The sequence below is a fragment of the Anabas testudineus genome, chromosome 2 (genome assembly GCF_900324465.2).
Source record: "Anabas testudineus chromosome 2, fAnaTes1.2, whole genome shotgun sequence".
Taxonomy (NCBI): Eukaryota; Metazoa; Chordata; class Actinopteri; order Anabantiformes; family Anabantidae; genus Anabas; species Anabas testudineus.
Genome location: NC_046611.1, coordinates 31,271,957 through 31,298,192, shown reverse-complemented (window position 1 = coordinate 31,298,192; position 26,236 = coordinate 31,271,957). Strand labels below are relative to the sequence as shown.

Genomic DNA, 26,236 nt, shown 5'->3' with positions numbered 1-26,236 from the left:
TATTCCACATACTCACCACACCTATCGTCGGATTGAAAACATGTCAGAATTCTTGCGGGCGGTGCTGGATACTGCCATTGCCGCCATATCTTTATTTCCCAGCCTTAATTATCTCGTCACTCGGTGACAGTCCAAGTTGGCAGAATAAGGGCTCATTTTTAAATTCTCATCTAATGTGAACACGAGGATGAGGAGATTCATGGTAATCTAGGCACCGTCGTGCCTTTTGGGAAATGTATGTGTAAAGCATTTTTCATGTCGTATCGTTCTATGCGGGTCAATAAGTGATCGGTGTTTGAACACTGATTAATAATCAGGTTATGCAAGCTTTCTATCCGTGTGTCCGTCTGAATGTCAGCAGTCAGCCTCGGGGGGAGCTGTGGTCTGTTTACTACAGGGGAGAGGGGAAGGAGAGAGGGATAGGGCGACTGAAGGGAGGGAGGGGGAGAACAGGAGAGAGAGAGAGAGAGAGAGAGAGAGAGAGAGGGAGGGCAGGAAAGAAAACTTTTCACTTCTGAGGAGCCACAGAGGAAGCGTGTGCGTGTGTGCGTGCTGGAGCGGAGACCATGCAGGTAAAAACGCATTAGCTAATTGCTCTCAACTTAATTAAACGTCATTGCGATCGGTTAATTGTGCTGATATGAGCGGCGAGAGTGGCCTGCGACTGATAAAGGATCGAGCAAACGACGGATTGTGCCTCATACTAATCCGATCCTTTATAGAAATCCAACATTAAATCCCAAACTTTTTCTGTCTCTCGTCTCTCTTTCGCCTGCTCTCCCTACACCACCCCCATCGTCGAGCCGATCGCGGCGCACGTACTCTGCTTCAACTAGCTTTTTAGCCTTTAATTCTTTCGCCAATTACGGCTTGAAGCGGTTAAAATGATAGTTTAAATGGCCATGTGTTGCACCGTAAGTGTTTAAGGTATGGATTTGAGCGCTAGGACGCGTCAAAAGCTGGTCTGCTGGGCGGCGAGGAGGAGGGGGTGCGAGTGTTTTCTAACACATCTGTAAACGGAGCCACGTTCATTAATTAAATGGCTTTAGTCCGGCTAGGCCTCAATTTGCGCTGTTGAGCAGCAGGCGGCGGGTGGTGCAACACTACATGCCCGATTGGCAGCCCACAATCAGCGGGGTAAGGAAACAACTCCAGGCCGAGGTTGATATAAAGCCGAGTCAATGTCTTTTTTTTTTAATCCCGGGTGAAGTCGGTCGGTGTGTTGAAGCTGCAGTTCCCACCTGGAGCAGGCAGAGTTTGTGCTGTGAGTGGAGGCAGTTTGAGGAGCGTTAATTATGTGTGTGTGCTAACAGGCTAGCTAGCAAAGTGACACGACTGTTAATAGCTCAACTCCTTCTTGTTTTTGAATATAATGACAGTCCAGCTTTTACTGCGAGCCACCACCAGTCTTATGTTGATGCCTGCCTTGTCTCTGGCAGTTTAAGGGAAGCGTGTGACCATCACTGCAAGATTATTTTCAGTAAACTAACAAGCTAACCAGCTTTTCCCGAAACACTACTGTAATGCGACGTTTACAGGGGGCTTCTCAGCCTAGCTTGCTAGCTAATTGGTTCTCTGATCGGCATAGCTAATTACTGTGCCCATTAATTAGCCAACTATGAGCAATGATACGTCAGTCTGGTTATAGCTTGGCATTGAAATATGAAAGTCGAGATGGGGAGCGTTTAAACATAGTAATTTGTGCAGATACATTCTTGTAGAAATATTATCTGGTCAAATAAGCCTGCTAGCTTGCTAATTGGCATGAGGAGGAAGTGAGGACTGTAGCTGTGTTGGTATTTCTCCTTATGGGCATGAGTTGTTGTGTTGGCTGCATTTTAGATTATGAATGCTTGCAGAAAATGCATCAAAGCTTTGTAGCAGAAGTCAGGCTAGTCTATTTTGACATCCTTAAAACTGCAGGGAGGGACGGTTATGTGATCAGATGTGTGACGCTAAAGATGATCCCAGATCATATTTAATACGTTGCACACATGTTCCCTGCACTGGTCAAAACTAAGGTGTAAATTAGTGGCATCAGATAGAATATAAATACTAAAGATTGTGAGGCATCAGATGCTGTGATGTTATTTGTGGTGTCTTGCTCCGATATATTCTGCATTTTATACATGTTATGTGCACATGTGAAATCAGAGCTCTGTGTTGAAAGTCAGATTGAATACAAAGAGGTCTGAAATAATGGACCTTTTATCTAGATGCCACTTGGAGTTTACAGCAGTGCAAGGTAAAACCTGCTTGAAAGCCTTAGATGGGTACCCCTTTACTTCACAAAGGTGTCATTTAAACAATTGCGTTATTGTGTAATTGGATATGCTCATTGCAGAGAAAATACAGGGAACCTCCCTACAAAGCATGGTTAATGTTGAAAAGAATTCACAAATGAAACTTCAGGGACCTGTTGGAGATACTCATCTAGGATTTACTTTACTGTTCAAAATAACATGACTTGTTTATTGAAGGGTATGATAACCATGATAAGTGTCTGTCTCTTAGTTAAGGTGTGTAACCAGTGTAGTAAACATAAACTTCATCTTGAGCTTGGTCACATTCTTTCCTTTATTTCATTTGTCTGAGGAACAATTTATGCAATTTTACAAAATTTATTTGTGATAAATAATAGTAGCAGGATTCTCTAACATGCACTTTTATTTACCAGGAGGAGTCTGGAGAGACTGTGAGCAGTGAAAACAATGGGTTGGCAGATTGGCTGTGCCCCCTGTGCCAACAAGGGCAATCTGACAGATCCTCCCTGTCTTTACATCTCACTGAGCAACACAGTGTACTTCCATCTTGTGTTGAAAGACTGCTGGATATTGTAAGTATGACCAGGCAATTTGGCCATAATATATTCAAAGTGTAATAATCCTGTGTCTCAGTTTACATTTGTTTCCCTGCACGCTGGGTGTACACCCTAAAGTGTAACATGTGACTACATTGGGTAATGCATCAATTATGTGCATAATGTATATTGAATTTCCTTTTTGCTGACAGATGTAGAGTGGTTGGATAAAATATTAAATCACTTACAATGCTCGCACTAATAAGTAAATACACATTTGCATTTGTTTTGTAAGGCTTTTGTGACAGACAATTGAGCTGCAGGGCTTCAGCAAAACTATATGAAGCGTTAAAGCGAGAAGTATTGAAACTCATGGTGACGTTTTATCGGATACGGAAAAACTGCATTTACAAAGAATAATGGTCACAAGTAAACTTCTCTCAGAAATGTATGTGCTTCAAGTATTGCTGCTGGGCCAATGGATATTATTTTGTTTCAGATCGCAGTGCTATATATTAGTTTTTACATGATAAAGGTTCCATTATATGGATACTCGGTCTGGTTACTTGCACAAAAAATGCACAAAAGAAACACAAGCCAGACAGGTTCATGTACTCACTGGGAAGTTGAGTTAAAAATGTTAACTGTTCTACATTGCCATGTGTTATTGCTAGTTAATACTATAGGTGGTGCAATTTGAAATTTTGTGTGCGTTTGTTTTCTGTAAGTGTTGAAATAAGTGATCTAATATATTTCTTATGTAAATTTTGATTCAAAGAACCTCAGCAAAGCAAAATGTAAGTTTGATAAGACTGTTAATCACCAAGTACATAAGTCTAACAAAGGTATTTTACTTAATTTTTTTTTTTTTTTACAAAATATTTGGTTTCTAATGGGTCAATTATAGTTTAGTATGGAGTGTAAGAAATAGATGGAATGTTACTGGTGAATGAGTTGACGACTTAGTTTATGCCTTTAGGGTATTTTGAAAATTAAAGGCTAGTCAGGCTTGCCATGTGTAATATAACCACACATCAATGAGTCACGCCCCAAATGCTGTGCTGCTCAAAACTAACTTGGTAATGACTCTTCTGACTCTCTCTTTTCATTTTCTTTTAACAGGCTGTTCTAAAACAGGGTGCCAATAAAGGGGAAGACAACAAAGGTGCTCAAAAGTCATCAGGTGAGGGTAGAAAAAAATCATTTTTATTTAAAGCATGAAAGAGAATCATGAAGTTTAAGAGTATAATTCCACTTGCTTTTTATGTTAAAACAATATAAATAGTGACTTGTTTTAGCTTGCAAACTTCATTGAACTTGTAACAATAATGTGCGTCACTACAATGGTGTTATGTACATTTTAAAACTTAAAAAGCAAAAATAAACCTCCCAGGCAGGTTTTGAGGAAGAATCAAATAAATCCTCTTGGAGTGGAAATTATACTTGAAGTGTGTTGGGTGAGGGGTAGGGGGGGGGGAGTGTTGGTATGGGAACTATTAGAAATCACATTCAGTATGCCAATGTGTACGACTATTTGTTCGTATCTTCTTTACTACAAGTTAACAATTCTACTCCTTATTATTTTTATCAGATGCTGAATCTCCACAACTCAAGCACACTGAAGACATCAGTTTAGATCCATGTCAATCTATTGAGACTTCAGACTCTATCCAGACGCTTGTAGACAAAGAGATGGAGGAAGAGAGAATAAATGAACAGGAGGGAGGTGAAACTGAGCCTGAGCCAGAAGAGGCAGGAAAGCAAGTCACAGGAACCAAACAGCAAAATGCAACTGAAAACACAGAAATCCCAGACGCCAGTGAAAAGTCAGTTGGTAACAACAGTGTGCCAGCTGAAAATAACACACAGTCATTCAAATGCAATGCCTGTCTGGAAACCTTTCCCAGCAGAACTGCCTTGAGTGTTCATTACAACTCTGCATCCCACATTCAGAGGATGACAACAGGCTCTGCAAAACAAGGTGGAGTAAGTGATCCCCAGCCTTCCTCAGTTCCTGTCCTATCTCGGCCATATATAACAAACAAACCCTACCAGTGTGCTATATGTCGAGTCTCTTACAATCATGCCATCACCCTGGAGAGCCATATGAAATCTGTCTTGCACCAGACCCGCAGCAGAAATGCTGGAATTGTTGCACATGCTGCAAACAGTGCAGTGGCCACTGCTGGCTTAGGAGGCAGTACTACCAATGCTCCAAATGCTGTAGTGAGCACATCTGCGAGTGGAACCAGTCAGTTAGTGACTACCACCAACTGTGCTGCTGCAGGGACTGTGATGGTGACCACTGCAAAAGATGGAGAGCAGATTCAAACTTCACAGGTGGCTCCTTCTCTGCTCACATCCCCTGTGGCCTCAGCTCAGGCAGTCTCAGCTTTCCTCACCCTCCTAACATCGAGTCCCAACACCCTCTCGCACTCCCTCCTCCCCTCCCTCTTTGCGACTGGTGCTGCTACTGGTGCCACCACGCCTCAGCTCGTGCCTCAGCCTCAAATGGTCATGCCCTTGATATTGAACGGGCTACAAGCCCAAACCCAGCAGCAAGAGAACCAGCAAGGCCAACTCCTCACCCAGTGTGTGCCATTCGTTGGCCTCAGTACAGCCCAGCAAGCCGTCCTAACCCAAAGACTTAGCAGCTTACAGAGCCAGTGGCCCTCTGCAGGAGTTCCAGCAAACATACAGCACTCCTCGGAAGAGCAAAAACAGACTATAAAGTGTGAGAGAGAACAAGAGAAAGAGGACCGTGAGGAAACGACTGAAGAGAGGGTTTCTGCTCAGATCAAGGACAGGGATAACTGGGCTACAGAGAACATTAAAACTGAGAAACCTACAGAAGAGGACAGTAAAGAATTTTCACAGTGTCCTAATATAGAAGGCAAAGTGAAGGTTGAGAATAATGAAGACAATGGGAAGGCACACAGAGATAGCACAACAGATGGAGACAGCTCGACTGATCAGTTGGACCTGGAAGGTGATAAAGCAGCTAGCCTGAATCTTTCCCCAGCGGGCACAGAGAAGAGCCTCCGCAATAATGTCTCGCCTTCTGCATCTGTGCCCAGCAACTCAAGCCTCAGTCCTGTAAATTTAAACCTTACACTTAGCCCTGATTCTACCCCTCAGAAATCACAGATGGACACTAGCCCCTGTGGCTGTCTTGGCACCCCGAAATCCAGCCCAAGTGCACATGCCTTAACTTGCAACCAAACACAGTCCCTCTGTAATACAGTGGGATTCATTCATCCAGACCTTCCAGTGCTGTCAGAGTTCCAGTCAGAGGTTCTCTGGGCATTCTTTGAGTCCCGTAGTGAGGCTGATGCTGCAAGCCCTCCCCATGAGGACTGTGAAGCACTGGGTAGAGAGGTGGGGCTATCTGAGGAAGAGGTACGAAGGTGGCTGGGCCAGGCCCGACATGCTAAACAGAGGCAGAGAGCAACAGAGTTAGAAAATCTCAAAGGCTTGGCAGGCTTTACAGGGCATGCCCAAAGTTCTGACAATGACTATGATGATGAGGAAAGCTCATTGATTATAGCTGAAGGTGAAGATGATGCTGAAGCTTCAGGAAGTCAGGCAATAGATTTGTCTAGTACAAGAGGGAAACGCAGACAGAGAGATTTGGGAAGAGAAGGTCAGGGAGATTCCTGTCTCACTTCTGATTCCGAAAATGAGGTTTACACATCTGTCATTATGTCTGATGAAGAAAGTCAGAGTGAGTCTTTAAGGGGAGGACCCGAGAGCCCTGCTAAAAATGAGGCACAGCGAGATATCCATAGTGACAAAGGATCAGTGGGAGGAAAGGTTCTGCGCTCCACAACTGTGTTTCTTTCAGATGCAGAAGATGAGGATGATGATGAGGAGGGTGGAGGGGGTCAGAGGTCCAAAAGGAAAAAACGAAAGGGGGAGTTTGAGCGTGATGAGGTAGAGGTGAAGAAGGAGAGACAGGATTCAGATGTGGATCTAGAGTTGGAAGCACAGGGGGATCCTCCAAGCTCGCAGTCTCATTTAATGGACCACCCTGAGATTCCAACCAGTGCTCTGCATTCACTTCCCTTATCACTCACTCCCTTTTCTGCTCGGTTCCTTAGCCCCTATATCCTTTCTGTTACTCCTTCAGCACTTGGAGATGGGAGTAAAGTCCCTGTCTTCCCTAATCCACCAACCATCACACGTTTCTCTGGTTCTCTTCTTTCACAGTCTCTCTCCTCACACAACCAAACATCTCACTACATGTCTAACGGTGGCGACTGTGAGTCTGCTCTGGATCTGAGCATGGGGAAAAACAATTCAAAATGTGCTTCTTCCTCATCACTAGCTGATAAAATAGCAGCACAGAAGGGACAGTTGCTTGATGGACTCGGCTTGAGGCCCACATCCAAAGGTCTGGTGGTCGTACAAGTCAAGTCTGAACCTGTAACAGCTATGCCTTCTTCCAACAACAATATGAGTCTGATCAATTGTAATAGCATGGGAAAGTCTAGTATTTACATGAGGGCAGCAGAGAAAATGAATGCTACATTATTAGAAAGGGAACAAGAACATGAGAGAGAGAAAGAAAAGGAGAGAGAGCAAGAGCAGCAGCAGAGGAAGTCCAAAGGAAAACGGTATCGGGATATGCGACGTTCAAGAACCATCATTCAAGCTGAACAACTTGACATTCTGTATGGCTGCTATTTCAAAGACCCAAATCCCGGGAAACACGAGTTTGAACAGATTTCAGAGTGGGTTCACCTTCCAAAGAAGGTTGTTCAGATTTGGTTCCAGAACATGAGGGCTAGGGAACGAAAGGGTGAGGTCAGGTTCATCAGCGATGGGACCCTGGCAGCAGTTGGCAAACCTCTAATCAAATTTACCTGGCCTCTTTCCAAACCCATATTCTCCAACAAGCCTGCTCCAAACAATACTGGGTGCATTACAGCGACTCCAATTGTTCGCACTCTCGTGAAGTCAGAGAGGGAGCCAGTGAAGGAGCTGGGGAAGCCAGTCTTGTTGAAAAAAGTAACGCCAGTTCCCATCAAGCCCAAGGAGGTGGTTTCCTCTACTGTAGTCTCACCTGTGAGCAGCAGTGCCTCTGCAATGCCAAAGACCAAGCTTGAAACCACCAGCAACATCACTATGGTCAAAGTTGCACCCAAAGTCAATGCCCCTGTCCTTTTAGCACCACCCAAGGATCCAGTCCCCATTGCCCCACGACCAGCTCAAAAACGAAAAATTGAAGAGGAGAGTGAAGAAGAAAAGACTGACGAAGAAAGAGACAATGAAAATGAGATTGTCCCTGGACCAGGGACGACAAACCGCATGGTGCCCAAGTTGCCCACAACTCCCATCAACAACCGGCCTGCTGGAGTGGTGCCACAAAAACAAAATGGGCTAAACTACTGGACCCCCAAAGTTCCCATTAAGATCAACACTCTGTCAAGAGAACAGCTGGCCCTCCCTACACACACGCCTCCCCGTACCATCCACCCTCCTCCGACCCCCAGCATTGCACCAGTTAGCCCAAATACCCCCAACTCTGCCAAAGTGGCTAGCCCCTCCACCCCGGTTGCAGCTAAGTCAAGCCCCACAGAAAGCAGCTTTCTGCCCCACTCCTCTAGCCGTAGGCCACGCACACACTTGTCCTGCCTGCAGCTGTCCATCCTGCAGTCCTGTTACGAAACCTGTGCCCACCCTAATGCCATGGAGTGTGAGGCAATCGGCACTGAGCTTAACCTGCCGCTAAAGGTGGTGCAGATCTGGTTCCAAAACACCAGAGCCAAGGAGAAGCGCTGGAGGTTGCAGCAAGAAAAAATGGTAAATGGCCTTAGATGTCTTCATTTTAATATGTAAATAACACTAGAGTGTACAAGAAAGTCAGAGCTGCCTTAATATCTTTCTCTCATGGTTTGGCAAGTTCACTTTATGCACTCATTTTGTTATATTACATTTATATAGAGGTAAACTTAATTAATTTTGTTTTAATGATTTCAGCCTTACTGGCCAGACTTAATTTACTTTAAGCTTTTATTTTGTCTGAAGTCCTGAATATACTACTGACATTCACTTTTAACCATATTTGGTATGGCAAATATGCAACTGTGGTATGTAGGGATTATTCAGAAAAGTAACATTTTACAAGTCCGATTTTAGGTTGACAACTCATTATGCTGACCATAGAAACAATTATAAAACCATAAAGCATGAGCATCATACCATTATACTATACTGTTATTAACTATCAAAAGTAGATCTGCTAAATTGTAAATATTTTATGGTGAAAATATGGGAAGGTTGTGAAATATTTGCTGATTGAGTCAAAGCTGTACGACAATCCAGACAGATACAGTAATAATCTTTGTCTCTCTGGTCCCTCCTGCTCTTCCCCTTTCCCATTCTCAGTCTCCCCTGTCAGGTGGGAAGGTGGACATGAGCTCAGCAACCTACCTGCAGTACAGTGCTCTCAAAGCCAATCGTCCCATTCTGCCCAAACCTGTCCAGCTGACAGTTACTGAACCTCCAGCTTCCACGGTGGCTGGCCAGCCCCTAGCAAAGGAGACACTGACGGGTCGCTGTGATGCCTGCAACGTCTCCTTTGAGTCCCGAGCGGCAGCAAGGGCCCATGTATTCTCCCCACATCATCTGGCAACCCTGAGAACCACTAACTTTGGCCAGCCGACAACGCTTATTAACAAGAACGGCACCGGTAATGATGGACCGGGGTCTCATTCTGCTCCAGTAACCACTTCCACTGCTGGTTCTGGAGTGGAGATGGTCATTGAGTCGCCTCCACCATCCGCCACCAGCAACAGTTAAGCTCAGATCAGGGTTGGTCTGCATACTGACTATTCTTGGACCCGTTTGGGCTCCTCAGATTTTAATAAACAAATTTGAGCACTAATCCTCAAAAGCTAATATTAGTTTTTGAAGTTGGCTCCCCTCCCCTCCCTGCACCCCGCTATCCTTTGCCCAACTTTCACTGACTCGAAATCCGTTCACCTGGAAATCCAATACAGCAAGATACTTAACTTCCAAGCTGCTTCTCACTTGGTCAGTTGCTGTCTGATAAGTGATAACACACATCCCAGGCCTCCCTTGATCCTCACACATTTTATCCAAAATTTCTGGTCCTAATCCTGTGGCTATGTAACACCTTCAACACAACTTCATTGACCTTCCTATAATTTGTAAAGGCGCTCGACTTGCCATGCTTGAACTGTCCTAACCCTGAAGACTGATGCAAAAGTGTTTCCTCATTGGAAGTTGCCATTTGACGGTGACGCCAAGGCAAAACAACACTTTTTGGGATAATAACAAGAAATACTCATATTAATAACTCCCTGTTTGCTCCTGTGGAATTGTTTTTCTTACGCCTCCTTTCACTTTTACTGCAAAGATTTCTTGGATACAATACGACTGGACTAAACCATTGGGAAAGGTTGTTTTATTTGCTGTAAGAGTGTGATCTGAAGAGTGTTATCTACTCATTTGGGATATAACAGAGGTACTTTAGAGATAATAGGGCTGTCTGACTGCCCCCACCTCCCCCTCCCTCATTTACATGTTCATATTTTTTCCAGACAATCCAAATAGACAGGGCATAAAGAGGCTGAGGAAGATTGATTCCTGGCATTGCTGCACTTTGACACACTCTTAGATTGTTTGAAATGTTTTTAAAGCATTCTCATGCAAGTGTCTTTCTATGGAAAGATACAGTAATGCATGGTGGATGCCTTAATATAAATCACATGAAATAAACATTTTTATTATTATTTTTGGCTACTCTGAACCATGTATTTAGGTGTGAGCATTATATTGTGCTAGACCTGGAAACAACAGGAGAAGAGCTCTGTTCCAAAATGCTTTTATATTCATTATTTTGGGGGGAGGGGAATAACCAAATGTTGCCGCCTTATGTAGAACATAGACAATCTTAACTTTATAGTTCTCAGCATTCTCTTGGCCAAGGAGTATAAATACGAACTTTGTTATTTTAGCAGTGGATTTCTTTTATCCTGTGGATTTTGCTTCCAATTCAAATGTGTATTTCTCATTTTGGGATGCAGCTCTTCAATTCTGTTGGAAGATAAATGTTGTCACCTATTGTAGGTAGGTGAAAACATTTATGATGGCCTTGAGCGAAAAAGCCCCACAATACCATCCTAATCCTACCCCAAGCCACCCCACCCTTCCTGGTACATAAATGTAAGCCTAAGTAATCTGCATATGATTTCAGACATCTGGCATGGAGGCTCACACCAATTTCTCATATTTTTTTCCTGTTTTATTTGCCATGAATACTGTGTGTAAGAAATTTAAAATCTCATTTAATTCATTTTGATATTTACATGAACGACAATAGAAGCAATGATAAAGTGATATAACATATTTCTCTTTAGGTCAAAGCCAAACCTGTACAAATATTAAGAGAACAGGGCTTGAGATGGGCTGTTTCCAGTATGTTTTTGTCCCTTTTGTTTTTGTTAATTGTTTCAGAGTTGCTAATTCTGGATCATGTATGTGCTGTGCAATGAGATCTGATATCTAGAAATGTTGACAAGGGAGAAAGTTGGGTGTTACCAGTATCCTTATGGAACGAACGGATACGTAAAATCTAGGAAGCAAATTGGGGAAACAAATGTGTCGAGTGAGAGCTAACAAGATGGTGCTGCGTTGAAGGACATTTAACTTACTAAAGATGTTTTCCTTCAATTTAATTTGTACATTAATATTACTATTGATAGTTTTAACAAAATGCAAAACTAAAACATGGACTTTTGTAAAGAAATATATAAAAAAAAATAACTGATATTCCAAAGTAATCCTCCCTTTGCTTTCTGTCATTCAAAAACCAAAAAGCAATCTTGAGGTCGACAGACAGCAGGAGAGGTGTTCATAAATGCAAACTGTAAAGGACATCCCACGACTTGACACTTGGCACTAGTCCACAATTTTTTTTTTTGCACAAGCTACAGATATTTCAAACGAACACAGCCATTAACACAACGTCAAGAGTCACTAGGTGTGGTTTTTGAAGCGTAGAGGGGTAACCATGTCCTTTCATGAGTAATAATTTCCTCTACTGTTGGAAACTGTATCTTGTGTGAAGCAAGGACTGGAGTGCTTGAACCTCAAGACTGGGATCACTCACACACGTGCACGCACACACATACACACGGTGTTGCACTGTCCAAACTAGATAGGTTTTTATGGAGATCTGCTTTTTATTCTCTTACGTTTCATTGTCACTTTGATTATCACTATTGTTATAACTGTACTACTACTTATACGATTTATCATTACTACTACTCATCACTGTTTTTGATTATTATTGATCCATAATGGTTTTAAATGCCACCTCTTTGTTCAGAAGAGTATGGTATTCCTTTGAATATTGAACAATAATAGTGGCAGTGTTGTTATGAATTGTTAGAGTTTTGATTAAGCTTATTTTTCCTCCTCACTTGTACCTGCCTTTGTGTTTTGGTCTCCATTATGCTTTCTTTGATATACAGAAAAAGAAATAAAATCAGTTGAACAACAAAGCCTAGCTGTCTAATTACAGTGCCTTGGGGGCATTTATTAGTACTTTTAAAACTATATATTTTATTCAATGTATTGGTTGAATGTTTTAAATCCGTAAAATAAACACTGTATATTTCGAGGTTTTACCTGAGTGACATAATTAAACAAACGTCCCGGGGGAGACGGTTTATATGTCACTGAAATATGTGCTTAGAATTAACATATTCAACAATTGTCTCTGGCTGACAGGGATTTGATTGACAGAGACGTAATCCAGTTAAAGCCACACATTGCAATTTGGGAAGCGAAACGTCCTGCTGGATTATCCAATGAGATCGTGGCTAACTCCGTAGAGGTTTGTGTAGAATCGTCCACTGACGAATAGGATTGAGAGTTGTAACGGCTGCAGTGCTCCGTGGCTCCGCCCCCGGCTTCCATTTCTGAAGTGAAGGGACGGCGCCGCCGAGTCCTCGCCTTTTTATGTACACATTTTAGTAAATAAACTAGGCTCTGCCGTATACTAGGAGTATTATCCAAAGGCTGCGAGTGACACAGCAGTCCCTGACCATCGTGGTATGCTGTTTGAGTAGTGGCTGGAACTGTAGCTAGCATTTTATTCCCCATTTTAACTTTACTAAGCGGCGTTTTTCGCCGCCCCGCTCACTTTAACGTAACCCCCGTGTGTGAGTTGGGGCCTGCAGCGTTGGTTTGGCCACGAGGACCGTCGGTACAGTCGGAACAGGACGATGGCGGAGTTCGGTAACGGACTAGCGGAAGAATCCCTATTAGATTCAGACCCTGGACATCCTGAGCTGGAAGACCCGGGTGTCGGTGACGAAGAACCGGGGTTAGAAGAGGGAGAGGCCGCGATTGAAGACCCGGTAAGTGAAGGGCATTGTTTAATGTGTTGAAGCCCACATGAATACCAGAACATGTCATGATCAAGTCTGAACAGTTAGTGAGCACAGGCAACCACTAATTTCTGTTCCACAAAAATCTTCGGTCACATGCCGTGTGCGTTACTGCTATCGCCAGGTCGATATTAACCGCCATTGTGGGTCACGCAGTGCAGTAGAAATGGGTGGTGACACGCGTGGAATTGGCAGCCATCTTGGCGCAACAGCGGCGCTAGTTTCTCTGCGCCAGGGAGCAGCTCGAGCCGTTGGGGAGAAAATCCTCGTCGCTAAAATATGCGATACGGAGATGCAGGAGTAAGTCAGGGGCGAGGGTAGGACAGGCCGCCGCTACTAACCGCAGTTGCGCGAGTCTACCTGCTTGAGAAGGCGACCTGCTTACGGTAACCACATAATTTATTAAATGTAATGTCACCATTATGCTACTGCATTTCAAACGCCGGCGAGTGCTCATGCAAATGACCGAGCGACAACAGGCTAACGTTAGCTCATGATGAGCAGCAGCATCAAGGGCTGCAGCTAAACTGACGAGCCGCCCTGTCATCCATTATCTGTAGTCACGGCAAAATGCGGTATTTGCGCCTTCGTCTGTTATTAGCTTTTTGGCTATATTTATTACCATGCTACAACGGGATCCAGACTAGCTAACAAGCTAACTAGTTTTAACAAAGCTGTGGTGTAATGTAAGCTAACTAGATGGCAGACGTGCACCTGACCATCTTGCCCTTTATTTTGGATCACGGCTGGTGTCGCGCATGACAGGGGCGTAGGATGTGCGGTGTTCTGCATGATGGTTCAAGATGCAAACTCAACGTTAGTCGGTGTAATTTTATTTCTGCAACACCTGCACACTCGTGCAATTTTTCGATAATGTCTATGTAGCATGTCTTTCGTGGTACTGTGTGTCGGGCAGTGAGAGTGAACGGCATACAGCTCAGCAGTAGCGGGTTGCGGTATTCGAGGGGCTGGGTGTGCATCCTTCACTGTTTGGTTAGAGCAAGAAGAATGAGGGAAGACAGGGGAGCTTGCACAAAAATAGTAGCCTGAACTTGTCTCTTTCGAGTGGCTTATTTCTGCATTGTTGCCTCAAACGTGTTTTAACTTTCTCCTTATACGTGATGTTTACATGCACTATGATGCATGTAACCGCAGGTGGATTGCTACTTGATGTGTCTGATAATCAGACACATGGTTGATAGAAGGCTGAGGAGTCTGTCACAGTTCACATTTTCTCTTCCCTAGTGAGGAGACCTGAATTTAATATGGTGCGCCTGTGTCACTGCAGCCATTTGTGCAAAGAGCTTTTATTACAAATCGTGTCAGCACAGACACCAGCCCTGGATAGAGGCTGGAGTGGCTCCCACTGTGCTGCAGTGCACCAGAGTCGGATAGGAGGGTCCGCTCACATCTCTGTGGTCACCACAGGAATATTTAATTTTCTGGCAGTGAGTGTTTTGTCGGTGTCAGATTTTCTCAGACTTAACTCTTAACGCTGTTTCCAAAATGGCTCTCTGTTGAATATAAATTGTATTAGACAGCATTACTGGGTTGAAGTGCTATCAGGTGCATGAGACCAAAGGGATGTTTAAACGACTTTAAACTACTTAACCAGTAAATCATGTCTATAAATTTGTACTGGTTACAAATGTATTACGAATGACTAGTCATTTGGATTCAGTGTATTTGTAGTGCTGTCTCTGAGTACCAGCTCTATGCTTTTGGAGAAATGACAGGAAACCTGAGTGAGACATAATGGCTCATCCACATTATTTGTATCCATTAAGCTGGGTATGCTACTCAAGCATATTACAACCTGATGTGGAACTTTTTTTCATGGCACCAAGGTCAGTTTCAAAGCTGCATGAGGCAGCTACTGTCAGATTTGGCTGTGTAAAATGTGTGGCATGAGAGTTGTATCTGTAGTGAAGATGCTTGGCAACCAGACAGGATGTTCTTAGATGGAAGTCATCCCAGTGTGTAGATTTCTTAGGTACTTAGGTGAAAACTGGTACACCTACTTGCATTTTAACCCTGAGTTACCACCCATCACACAGGACCATCACTCACACAGATGCAGAATCTCCCTACTGCTGTGCCATTTTCCCCACTGTGTACTTATCAAAGGGATGAAATGACATTGTTGCTTAGTGATCATGTTTTTGTGGGGAAGTTTAGCCCAACAGTCATCTACATCGTATAACTGTGACACTTGTTAAATGTTAAATTAATGCTTCAGTGTGTTGTATTGTGCTCATGTTGTGTCTGCGTTGCAGGAGCTGGAGGCAATCAAAGCTCGCGTCAGAGAGATGGAGGAAGAGGCAGAGAAGCTGAAGGAGCTACAAAATGAGGTGGAGAAACAGATGAATCTAAGTCCTCCACCAGGTGTGTATGGGTTGTTTTGAGTCTAGGCCATTGGTCTAGACTCAATGTTTGCATGTCTAGTGGGCTTAACAAAGTCTGACACAGAACTTTGACTTGATACGAACTCGGTTTTCTGTTCCAGATCAGGAACCTCTTTTTGGCTAATACGGCATAAAATCAAACCGATCAGACTTATTTATAAAGGATCTGCTCTTTTTTACAAATTCTCTGAATGAGCTCATTAAAGTTCTTCTTCTGGCCCCAGTAATCACCTCGGCTAAAATCTTTGTTTCTAGACCAGAAAACTGAAGTTTTCTTCACCTTAAGTTGAAACTCAGCCTGCTTGTTTTTTGCTGAATAACAATACTGTACCGTTATTTTATTAATTTGATTCTCTTTGACAAACTGTTCATAATTGCAAGTGGAACGTTACTAATTACAAGTACTGTAGTCAAATACAGTTAAGAAGTACTTGCAGTATTTCCATATTTTATGTATGTATTATTATAGATAATGCTTCTTATAAACTGATCGGCCACAATATAAATACTTAATATTGTAGCAGGCAAGGGTGAGCATGGGAAAAATGGAATGCTGGCCATGTTTAACAGATTACTGCATATAGGGCTGTGGAGCTGTGGACTGGTCAGAGTGGCCATGCTGGTTCTTGTTCATTCATCATTAAATGTTGATGGATGAAATTAAGAATGCAGTACTTAGGAAATGGACTGCAAAATGTAATTTATAATTAGAAAACCAGTTTCACTCAGTCACAGAAGCCTTCCACTTTTTTACAGCCCCTACGTCCACTGCCAAATGTAACTTTGCCCTCAGACCTGCACATGATGCGCCACTCATCTGTGCCTGTAATTAATGGACTTTGCTGTTGTTATACACTTTGCTTCACAACACGAAGTTTGGCAAACAGCAGTTATGAAAATTTGATGTTTAATACAAATATTTAGTAGAAGTATTTTTTCCTTGTTTTTCTCTGCTTTGTGTAGTCGGGCCCGTCATTATGTCAATCGAGGAGAAGATGGAAGCAGATGGCAGATCTATTTATGTCGGAAATGTGAGTAACTGTCTCTTTGTATCATACTTGGTCTTCTTGCAACTGTTGATGACGTCAAACTAAATATTTTTTTCTAAACCAATTAGACACTAAATCACGATATACAGTGGCTATAAAAACTCACATCTGTGATCTTTTTAGGTTGCAGAGTTAAACCTATTGATGATGTCTTCTATTCTGTATCTGTGGCTTGGTGTGAGCTTTGTGCGCTTTCTCCTGTTCTTCTTAGCAAAACCACTCAAGCTTTGTGAACCAACAGTGATAATAAGCAAAAAACAATGTCCATCTTCTTGATTGGATTTAGGTCTTGGTCACTTCAGGACTTAAATATTGTTACTTTGAAGTATTCAGAGTGCAGACATGCACAAAACATACCTTGCAGAGAACAGAGTTTTCTACTTTGTCTCGGTCTTGTGTGCCTTGTGGTGAATTATGTCTATAAAGCATTGTGGTGAATGCTTAGTCATTAAGTCCTGTTGGTGCTCCAGGGTTGTCTGTTATTAGTCTCCTCCACTAGTGTTCTTTCTCTCACAGACACTTGTTTCAGCTTCCACTGTAGACAGATGACTGTTACAAGTGTTGGTCTCATGTTTTTAAAAAATATATTGAAATGTCTAAATGTCCTCTTGAAGTGGCTGAGGAAATGGACAGGTTTTAACTGGTATATTTCTCTGGAAGACCACTTGTCAAACTGTATTGCTCACATGTTGACCGCATTGTAGTTTATGGCTGCAACTAAGGACTATGTGGATTAGTCTATCGATTATCGAGTAATCGGCTATGAATTGCACAGTTACTCACTGGCTCATATTTAATTAACTGTTAAATTCAACTTGAGGTCCTTTAGTGATGTTGTAACAGTTGAATATAAAGATAAATACTTGATTTAAAAGTCTGTTAATTAACTTTCTTGCTGATGAAAGATATATAAAAATTCCATTATCCTTTTTTTCATGTCAAAATTTAACCAAGGATGGCAGCAGTACAAAATAACAGCGTACCCCGTTCTTTAGTCTACCCTGCTGCAATTTAGGCTACATCAAGAACATTTCTTTTTTTTCTTTTTTCTTTTTTTTTTTTTTTTTTTGAGTATTAAAATGGAGGAAAGTTGGCATCTCCTTATGCTCTTGTGAGAGAGATGCTCTCTTCTGAGATTACACACTTCCAGCTGCAGAGGTGGCCACAAGACGTGCATGGAGCCAAAATGGCTTTTTGCCAGAAAATAATTGAAAAAGAGGCCACTATAAAACAGTGAATATGTTTTTGTGAGCTTCACAACACTTTTCACAATAATTTTTAGTTTAGTACAGTAGTTGCTGACTTTTATTTTTTTATTTTATTAAACCACTTCCTACTCCTTTGATGATAAATGACACAGAGCTGTTTGTATCTTTATGCTTAAATTTGATTTAGAACAATTTGAAAGATTTGTATTCAGTTTGGTTTGGTTTGGTCAGATTTGAAATGCATCCACTTTGCACAGGTTGTGATTTAACCCAGTTAAACTGTGTCTTTTGTGTCTTTAGGTGGACTATGGTGCCACAGCAGAAGAGCTTGAGGCTCACTTTCATGGCTGTGGTTCAGTAAACAGAGTCACCATCCTATGTGACAAATACACAGGGCATCCCAAAGGGTAATAACCAACATAATGCCTTTTCCACTTTGTAGCAGATGAGTGGGTGGATGTCAAGTCATCATCATCTTATGTGGCAAATAAACCACAGACTCACTGTGGGTGGACAGATTTTCTGAGGCATCGCTACAAGTAATGAACATGTTTAGCCTGAGAACAGGCACATATGCAGAGATCGAGCTCTAGACTTTAAAAAACAAAATTTGCAATAAAATCAACAGTTTTAACTTTTAAAATCATATTAAAAACATATTTAATTTTTTTTTTTTTTTAATCCATCACTATTCAACTTCATTGTTCAACTATTTTAACATGTTTGAATACCAATTGTTTATGTTTACTTGTTATTACAGTAGAATACTGTATACCATGATCATAATAGCCTTACAGTCTGTTTACATGTGTGGATACAGAGTAGCTGGCTGGATCAGGCCACTGTTCAATCCAGAGTTCTGGGGATGTGCTGCTTAAACTCACCTCCAGTGTTAAAGGCACGGGGTTTATTGTTAAACAAGACTTCTTACATCAGTCAGATGAGGTGTCATACTATTGCTGTTCTCTGCATGTTATTGTTGTTTTTCTCTCTTCTTTTGAGTATTTTGGGGCTTATCTTTTTTTTTTTTTGTTTGTTTGTTTTTTCTGCAGGTTTGCCTATATTGAGTTTGCAGACAAAGAGTCTGTGAGGACAGCCATGGCTTTGGATGAGTCCCTTTTCAGAGGAAGGCAGATAAAGGTGAGATTTTCATTCTTTAAAAGGCACTATACTGGATTAAGAAATCAAAGTTAGAAAAGCAACAAAACAGAAGAAGTGACATGGGTAAAACCTACTCAAATCTGGAACTAAAAGAAGAGGGTGGACACTGCTTTGTCATTCTGTCTGCAACTGGCACCTGTTTGATGCTCTGTCCTCAGGTGGGAGCTAAAAGAACGAACAGACCCGGTATCAGCACCACAGACCGCGGCTTTCCACGGGCTCGCTTCCGATCACGGGGAGGAAGTTTCTCGTCGCGCGCACGCTACTACAGTGGCTACACACCACCCAGAGGCAGAGGACGGGCCTTCAGGTGAGCTGACGTTGAGACACGTCCTACCTGACACAGCACTGCACTAAATATGAAGCTAGAGAGGAGTAGACTTGGACAGTTGATCAACTACCTCATAGCACCTTGAGGTCTAGTGGATCTTTTGTGTTTCACCACAAAAGGGAAGAGGACAACGAATTAACGATTTTGATGTATTTTATACAAAATGAGGGATGAGTCAATAAATCAGGATCTAGACTAGCTGTAGTGAAATCGTATCACTATGACGAGCATTAATACGACGAGCATTAATAAACTGAGCCCACAGATTGGTAAATGGTGCACAATATACAGGGTTCTACCTAACAAACCCAGATAAGGTGGTTTTAGATAAATCTGTGTCCAGATGCATTTATCAACCGAAGCCACATTATCTGAGCTCTCTGTCCATACAGTAACTTTAGTCCTAGGGATCAAAATATTGCCCCAAACTTTACAGCTGCAGCGCAGCTTTTCTCATCCTACAGTTTTCTGTTTTTCTATAATTGTAAGAACACTGACGATTGGTTCAGACAGAACAGATACTGACAATTTTCACATTTCTCTACAAACCAAACTATAAATCGCATAATCGGCAGATCAATCCATGTTTTAAATACTCACTAGTTGCAGCTAGACTAACTAATCTAATACTTTAGATACCCACAGTACATTATCCCAACTTGCTGCTAATGCTTAGTGACTGGACTGGACTTTTATTATTGATGCAAAACAGTGCAGCCTGTTTGCACTTTTGCTAAATTAAAGAAAGAGTACTGATTCTGGGTGAGAGTAGATCAGTTAATAGAGCAGTTGTCTATTAACATCAGGGTCAGTTGTTTAACTCCAAGTCCCTCCTGGCCGTTTGTCGAGGTGTCCCCGGACAAGACACAGAAAAAACCTATGGGCATTATTAAAGTATGTCATTTTTAGTACTTCCTTCACTGCATAAAACATACTGATAAAGTGAAGTGGATATTGATTTAAAATCTTCTTATCTTTTAAAATTCAGACTGAACACTAAATCAAAATGTTAATTTACCAGAAAACAAAAATGACCTTGTTTTTAACAGTACTTCGGAAATCAGTAGTATTTTAGTGGTACTTCTTGCCTTAGCTGTGTGCCTATGAGGAATATGTAGTTCTGTAGTTCAACATGTGCACCGTTTGCCAATCTCTTTATATTAATATATTATATAAGTTTTCTACTACATGGTCTGGAAAAACAATTTGAGCATTGGTACAGCTCTGTACACATAGTTTTATTTTAGTATTGTAACCAGTGAGTTTCATTTCATCATGATTTAGACTTAATATCAGTTATCGTAGAATAAATGGCCGTGTACTCAGAGAACATCAGAGGGATCTGTCACAGGGACAGGTTGCGTAGGTGTATGTTACAGAAACACAGGTGCTATGCAGTCAGGTTAGAGATCACATCACACACAATTGTGGAAGTGAGGGGCTCATTGCATGCCACATCGTACAGCCATTTCATTGGAGGCCAACAGACTTGGTGCACATCAGTCTGTTCTACCCAGGGGCCTCCTCCAGAAAGCTGCTTAAACAAACTCTGAATCTAACCTTGAACTCTGAGTTGAGTAAGCTTAAGCACGCATGTGAGGATTATAAAAATTCATTATCAATAGAATGGTGGCATGAATTATAGATATGACATAATGGCAATTTGTCTTTAAAACCAAATCCCAACGGAGAGTGAATAAAAATGATGCTTATGTTGTTTGTAGCCATTCATTATTTAACTTTGTAAATGATTGGTTGATGAAGGTTCAGCAGTCCTACTGATTGTTACATGAATATATTAAATCTCTTTAACTGTAACCTGATGGGGTTGAGGTTAAATATTTAGAGATTTCAAACTCAAATCTCAACAGCATTTAGTAGCTATGTATGTTTCAATGTCTATTTGATCAAAAAACAGTCACTGAAATACGTTAAAAGAAGTTATAGCCTATACTGAAAAACTCATCTTTAAAGCTTTAGTTAAATTCTTTTTGAAGTGTTTTCTTCTACAGACCAGTTATTCTCACTCAGAAATCTTCACATCATCTCCAATACGATCAGTAACTATACTAAGAAAGTTAGATCAGTGCGACCAGTTGCAACATGAAAAACAACTCTTCATGTGGGCAAAGCTTCACACGGTTCTTGACTTACAGTGTTTACAGTACACATTTAAGTACAGAAGAACTTACTAATGTCCACAGAGTCACAATGTTGGAAAGGACTAAATTTCATTCTGAGCTGAATCCACCATGTAGAAAATTCCAATCAAATGTCAAACTAATATCCAGGATTCTCCTCTTCTACTCCCAATATAATCTTGTGGAGATAAATGATCGGATCTGTGTGAATTCTGTAACCAACTCTGAGTTAAGTGTTAAATTTTTTGAACTGAAAACTCAGGTTTGAAGTCAGAGTTGTCACTAAATCTGCTTTCTGGAGTACCCCCTCTGCTCTGTGGCGTGTGGATTTGTTTTTGTTTTTTGTTTTTCCTTCTATAAGGCTGTTAAATCCTCAGATGGCATTTGGTTTTACATTACTGTGATATCCAGAATGAACCACAGGAAGGACCTGGTGTTGATCAGTGTTGTGCACTGGGATTGGAGGCCTTCTTCATACAGTATTTCTGAAATTACATGAATCTGTCCATGTGATGCATTTACTTCAGAGCTCTGCTATGGGGCCCTTGGAGTCTTTGTAGACTTGTCTGCAAGACTATGGTTTTTACAGCATGTGAGTAACTGGAGCTGCACAGTTTCTGTAAATGGCATGATGCAAAATCAGGTGGCTTTGGTTGTAATGATCAACACAAGCTAAATTACTCTCTGTGCAAACTGTGGCTAGCTCTGTAGGCGCTGAGAAATCAAAGTTACAAATATTAGGCCCATGGTGGAGCTCTGTCTGTGGAGCCATCTTGCTTTATTGTTGAGACTGAGATGGGACGTGTGGTGCATAACATCAGCATGCTTGGTTCCTGACACATGCACTGAGCTTTGACAGTGAGAGATTCTGATTTGGTTGTCATCTGGATCCTTTCGGGTTCTGCTCTTGTTTAATATTTATCATTTCCCAGCAGAGCCTAAACCCACTCATGCAAGGGCCCTTTATTTCGGCTATAAACAGTTTGCCAAGTCGTCCTCACGGGCCCCTACTTAGTCCATTTTATCTCATTTGTTTCTCTTGCTACATTTGTGCCCTGGCTCTCTACTTAAGTTATTTGTGCAATGAATTCTCACTTCAGCGAGGCCGCCTTTAAGTAACCACAAGGAAGGCTTCCATTCCTGCTCACTGCTCTGTGTGAGAAAGTGTCTGCAACTCAAGGTCAGAATCTCTCTAATCACTCTGTGTACTCCCACACATACCAAGAAACACTAACCCTGCCTGTTGGCTCACTGGGATTTTGCCCAAGGCGCAGGACAAGGCACGAAGACTTGTGGAGAAGCTGATAGAGATTGGATATTAAATCAAATCTCCAGAAACTGAAAGTACCGAAGGTAAAAGCTGAAAGACTTAATATAGTGTTCACTCCAACCTAGTAGCACAGTTCACTGGGGCCTTGTCTTGTTGTGGGAACATCTGTGGTGAGCAAACTGCACAGCCTGCTGGAAATCTTTGACATGGACTCTGTGAGTTTGGGAGGATTTCACAGTGCTTGGCTCTGACTGTGTGATGAGTTTCATTAAAGCATCAAAGTGATTGGCTGTCTTTTATAAGAGGCTAAAGTAGAGTCATCTGCCAGAGTGTAATGGCATTAAACTCCAAACAAGCAGAGTGCAAGTATCTCCTCTGCCGTTACATCCAGTAATGTCATTGTGGATGTGAGCCAGGAGACACAAATGCTGGACTCATGATGTGGCAGAAGCTTTCTGTTGTCCCCGCGCTTAGGGTAGCGTGTCTGTCTGTCTGTGTGTGTGTATGTGTGTGTGTGTCCTTGCATGTACACGAGGTCACACACATTGTTTGATTCGCCTTTTCCAGCATTCACTCCCAGATACGAGGGTTCATTACTGCAGCCTGACCACTGGTTTCAGTCCCAGTGTGACCCGTCTGTGTTTGTCGCCACTGAACTCTGTGTGTTTCTGAGAGAGTGAGAGAGATGATGCCTGTGACACGGCTGTGTGTGTGTGTGTGTGTTCACGAATGTGTGCCCTGCTTCTGGGTGGGTGGGGGGGGGTACATGTGTGGTGCTGTTTGTCCTCAGTCTTCCCCCACAGTGACCCCAGAGGCGGCTCTCACTCAGAGAGACACACACACGCAGAGAGAGAGAAAGAGGGAGAGAGTGTCTTTGCTGTTCCCCTCACACCCACACACTGATCATTTCCTCCTAATATGTAGAAATCCAACAGTTTTTGTCTTCACAAAGCTGCTCTCAGCTTCTTTCAGTCTCATTTTTCCAGACTGATCAAAGGCACAGTGTGTCTATTTTAGTGACCTGTGGACCTCTTTGTTATTCATTTTGATCATTCTATATTAGCATATTTTGTCGTCCCCCACCTCCTTTCACCTCACTTCCGGTACTGAAATTTCAGCAGACCCTTTTCTGCCCACGAACGCACACATACACACCTATTCTATGACATCACACCAGGAAATTGGTGCCGTCAGGGAAAAAAAAACTCACCCTCTTTTTCTCTCTCTTTTCCAGGGGCCGAGGGCGAACAACATCGTGGTATTCCCCTTACTAAACACCCCTCCCATTCCCCCCTCCCCCTCCCCTTACTATCAACCCTCTCTGTTCATATTTAGAAAACACACATGATGACAAAAAAAGCCCCCTCCCTCCCCCTACCCTTCCCCTCCTTAACAATAAAAGAAGAGAACCCCAGAAGAGAGAGAAAACAGACAAAAAAGGAAAAAACAAAAAACAAAAAAAAAACCTGTCGTGGACAGAGACTGACTGCCGCAGTGTGAGATTGTGTGTGAGCGTGCGTGTGCCGAGGTTGATGCAGTCAGCCCTGGTAAGGTATCAGTTGGCCACTGGGGGGGCAGTACAGTAGCAGATGTTTTTGTTGGTTGTTTGGGGAGGGGGAGGGATGGGGCAGGGGGAGAGAGAAAATGGTATGGTATCTCAGGCTGCAGATGTGTGTCCTTGGTCTGGCTGTGACCTCCTGCTTTCACACCATCACCACCAATACAGCCCACCCACTCACCCTCCACCAGCAAAAAAAAAAAAAAAAAAAAAAACAACGAGGGGGAGGGGGGCAACAAGAAAAGATGCTGTGTTCATTTCTTTTGTTCTTAATGTACCGTTCACATGTGAAACTTCCAGTAGCCACTGTTTTAAGTTTGTTTGAGAATGTATCACCCCCTCCCTCCTCTATCCCTCCTATACCTGCTGTTCTCTGCTCTCACCCCTAACCTCACCCCTTTCTTCCCTGCATTTTATTAGTCATGCTGACTCCCCGCCCACCATGGAGTCACACTTCAGTGTTCAGTTGGATTGTACATGCATATTATCTTTTCTTTTTTTTTTTCTTTTTTTTTTTTTTTTTACTCGTGGATGGGCTTCGTCGTGCAGCAAATACCCCCCACTCCTACCTACCCTCTGCCACCCTTTGTGTTCCTTGTGTTGCATCTCTCATCCTTCTCCCCCCCCTCCCCCTCCTCTCTCTGTATATTAGACCACTTCTTGTCGTTTCAGGTTTCAGGACCAGTGGAGGCTGACGACCCCTCCCCAGGTGGCGCCGGCCCCCCCCCACTGTCTCTGCAGCGTCTATCTCTCTCTCTGCTCCCACTATGCACACTCACCCCATCCTGTCCGTGTGGGGGGGCGGGGGCGGGGGGCAGGGTGACCACAGGCCCACGGCAGGGGGCATTTACTACAACAGCAAGCGCTGATGATGCTTTTAGTCCTTTTCACACTATGTCTCACAAATACACACACACACACACACACACACACACAGCGCAGTACAGACGGCACGTAACCGGCAGCCAACCTACCACATGATTTCTATCCAGAGTTGGAGCTAACACAGCTGAGTGAGGAGGGCAGGACCAGAGAGCAGGGGGGAGGGGGGAGGGGTTTTTTTTTTTTGGGTGTAAAGCACGAACCTTAGGGTGCCCCCCTTCTCTGACTTGGAGCAGTGCAGTCATGGCTTGTCTGAGGAGGGCTGATGAGCTAACGACATTAATTTAATAAAAGGAGAGGAGAGAAACTGTTGCTTTAGGGTGGGGAAAGGTAGGGGAGGGGTTTGTGCGGGGAAATGTTTCTTTTTCATTTGTTTTGGTTTGTTTTTGAAAAAAGGGGGGAGTGGGGTTGAACAAATGTTTTGCTTTTTTATTTTTATTTTTAACCCATGAGTCTGTAATTAGGGAAAAAAAAAAATAAAGACATTGTGTAAAAATAAGACTGTCAGTGTGAGTTTGTCCTGAATGGTGACGCTGTTATTTCATTTCATGTACTTAAGTAAAAGTAGCAGTACCACAGAGTAGGACTCAAAAGTAGGATTCCAAAAAACTACTGGCTCAAAGTATACTTGCATCATCTTTATGCAAAATTACACAGTCAATATAGCACTAGATTCATTTGATTTAATTTTAATTTGAGTACTTAATTTTGTATTAATTTGATTAAAAGTAACTAAAGTTGTCAAATATAGCAAAGTAAAGGTTAAGTAAAATCATGATGTCTAAACAAGCACATAATGTTTGTACAAGATACTTGCCACTGTCATTAGTCTCCAAGCAGCCAGGATATTCACTCTACTACTTTAAATGCAGCTTAAATTTGACTTCTGTGTGAATTTTGATGAAGCCTTGATCACTTTCAAACTAGTTTAGAACTTGACGCACATGTCACAATGAGCCCAGGCATCATTGTGAAGGACAAAACTTGCAGTGTTCATGTCCTTATGC

At 42.4% G+C, this 26,236-nt stretch overlaps 2 protein-coding genes across 4 annotated transcripts; both read left to right on the top strand.

The window, feature by feature from the left end:
* The first annotated feature begins 463 nt into the window (after nt 1-463).
* On the top strand, nt 464-12,333 carry zfhx2 (zinc finger homeobox 2). 2 transcript variants are annotated; one of them, XM_026361795.1, is made up of 5 exons: nt 464-572; nt 2,678-2,836; nt 3,923-3,983; nt 4,392-8,605; nt 9,191-12,333. In XM_026361795.1, the coding sequence occupies exons 1-5, from the start codon at nt 567-569 to the stop codon at nt 9,602-9,604; spliced, it is 4,854 nt and encodes a 1,617-aa protein (XP_026217580.1). In that variant the 5' UTR covers nt 464-566; the 3' UTR covers nt 9,605-12,333. The 2 variants fall into 2 exon arrangements, with proteins under 2 accessions (XP_026217580.1, XP_026217579.1); XM_026361794.1 differs by lacking the exon at nt 464-572 and adding an exon at nt 1,045-1,137.
* A 411-nt stretch (nt 12,334-12,744) lies between these two features.
* Nucleotides 12,745-25,615, top strand: pabpn1 (poly(A) binding protein, nuclear 1). Of its 2 annotated transcripts, none has more exons than XM_026361828.1 (7): nt 12,745-13,194; nt 15,501-15,609; nt 16,593-16,660; nt 18,187-18,293; nt 18,939-19,026; nt 19,206-19,357; nt 24,024-24,580. In XM_026361828.1, the coding sequence occupies exons 1-7, from the start codon at nt 13,060-13,062 to the stop codon at nt 24,061-24,063; spliced, it is 699 nt and encodes a 232-aa protein (XP_026217613.1). In that variant the 5' UTR covers nt 12,745-13,059; the 3' UTR covers nt 24,064-24,580. The 2 variants fall into 2 exon arrangements, with proteins under 2 accessions (XP_026217613.1, XP_026217614.1); XM_026361829.2 differs by lacking the exons at nt 12,745-13,194; nt 24,024-24,580 and adding exons at nt 13,459-13,610; nt 25,020-25,615.
* The last annotated feature ends 621 nt before the right edge of the window (nt 25,616-26,236 follow it).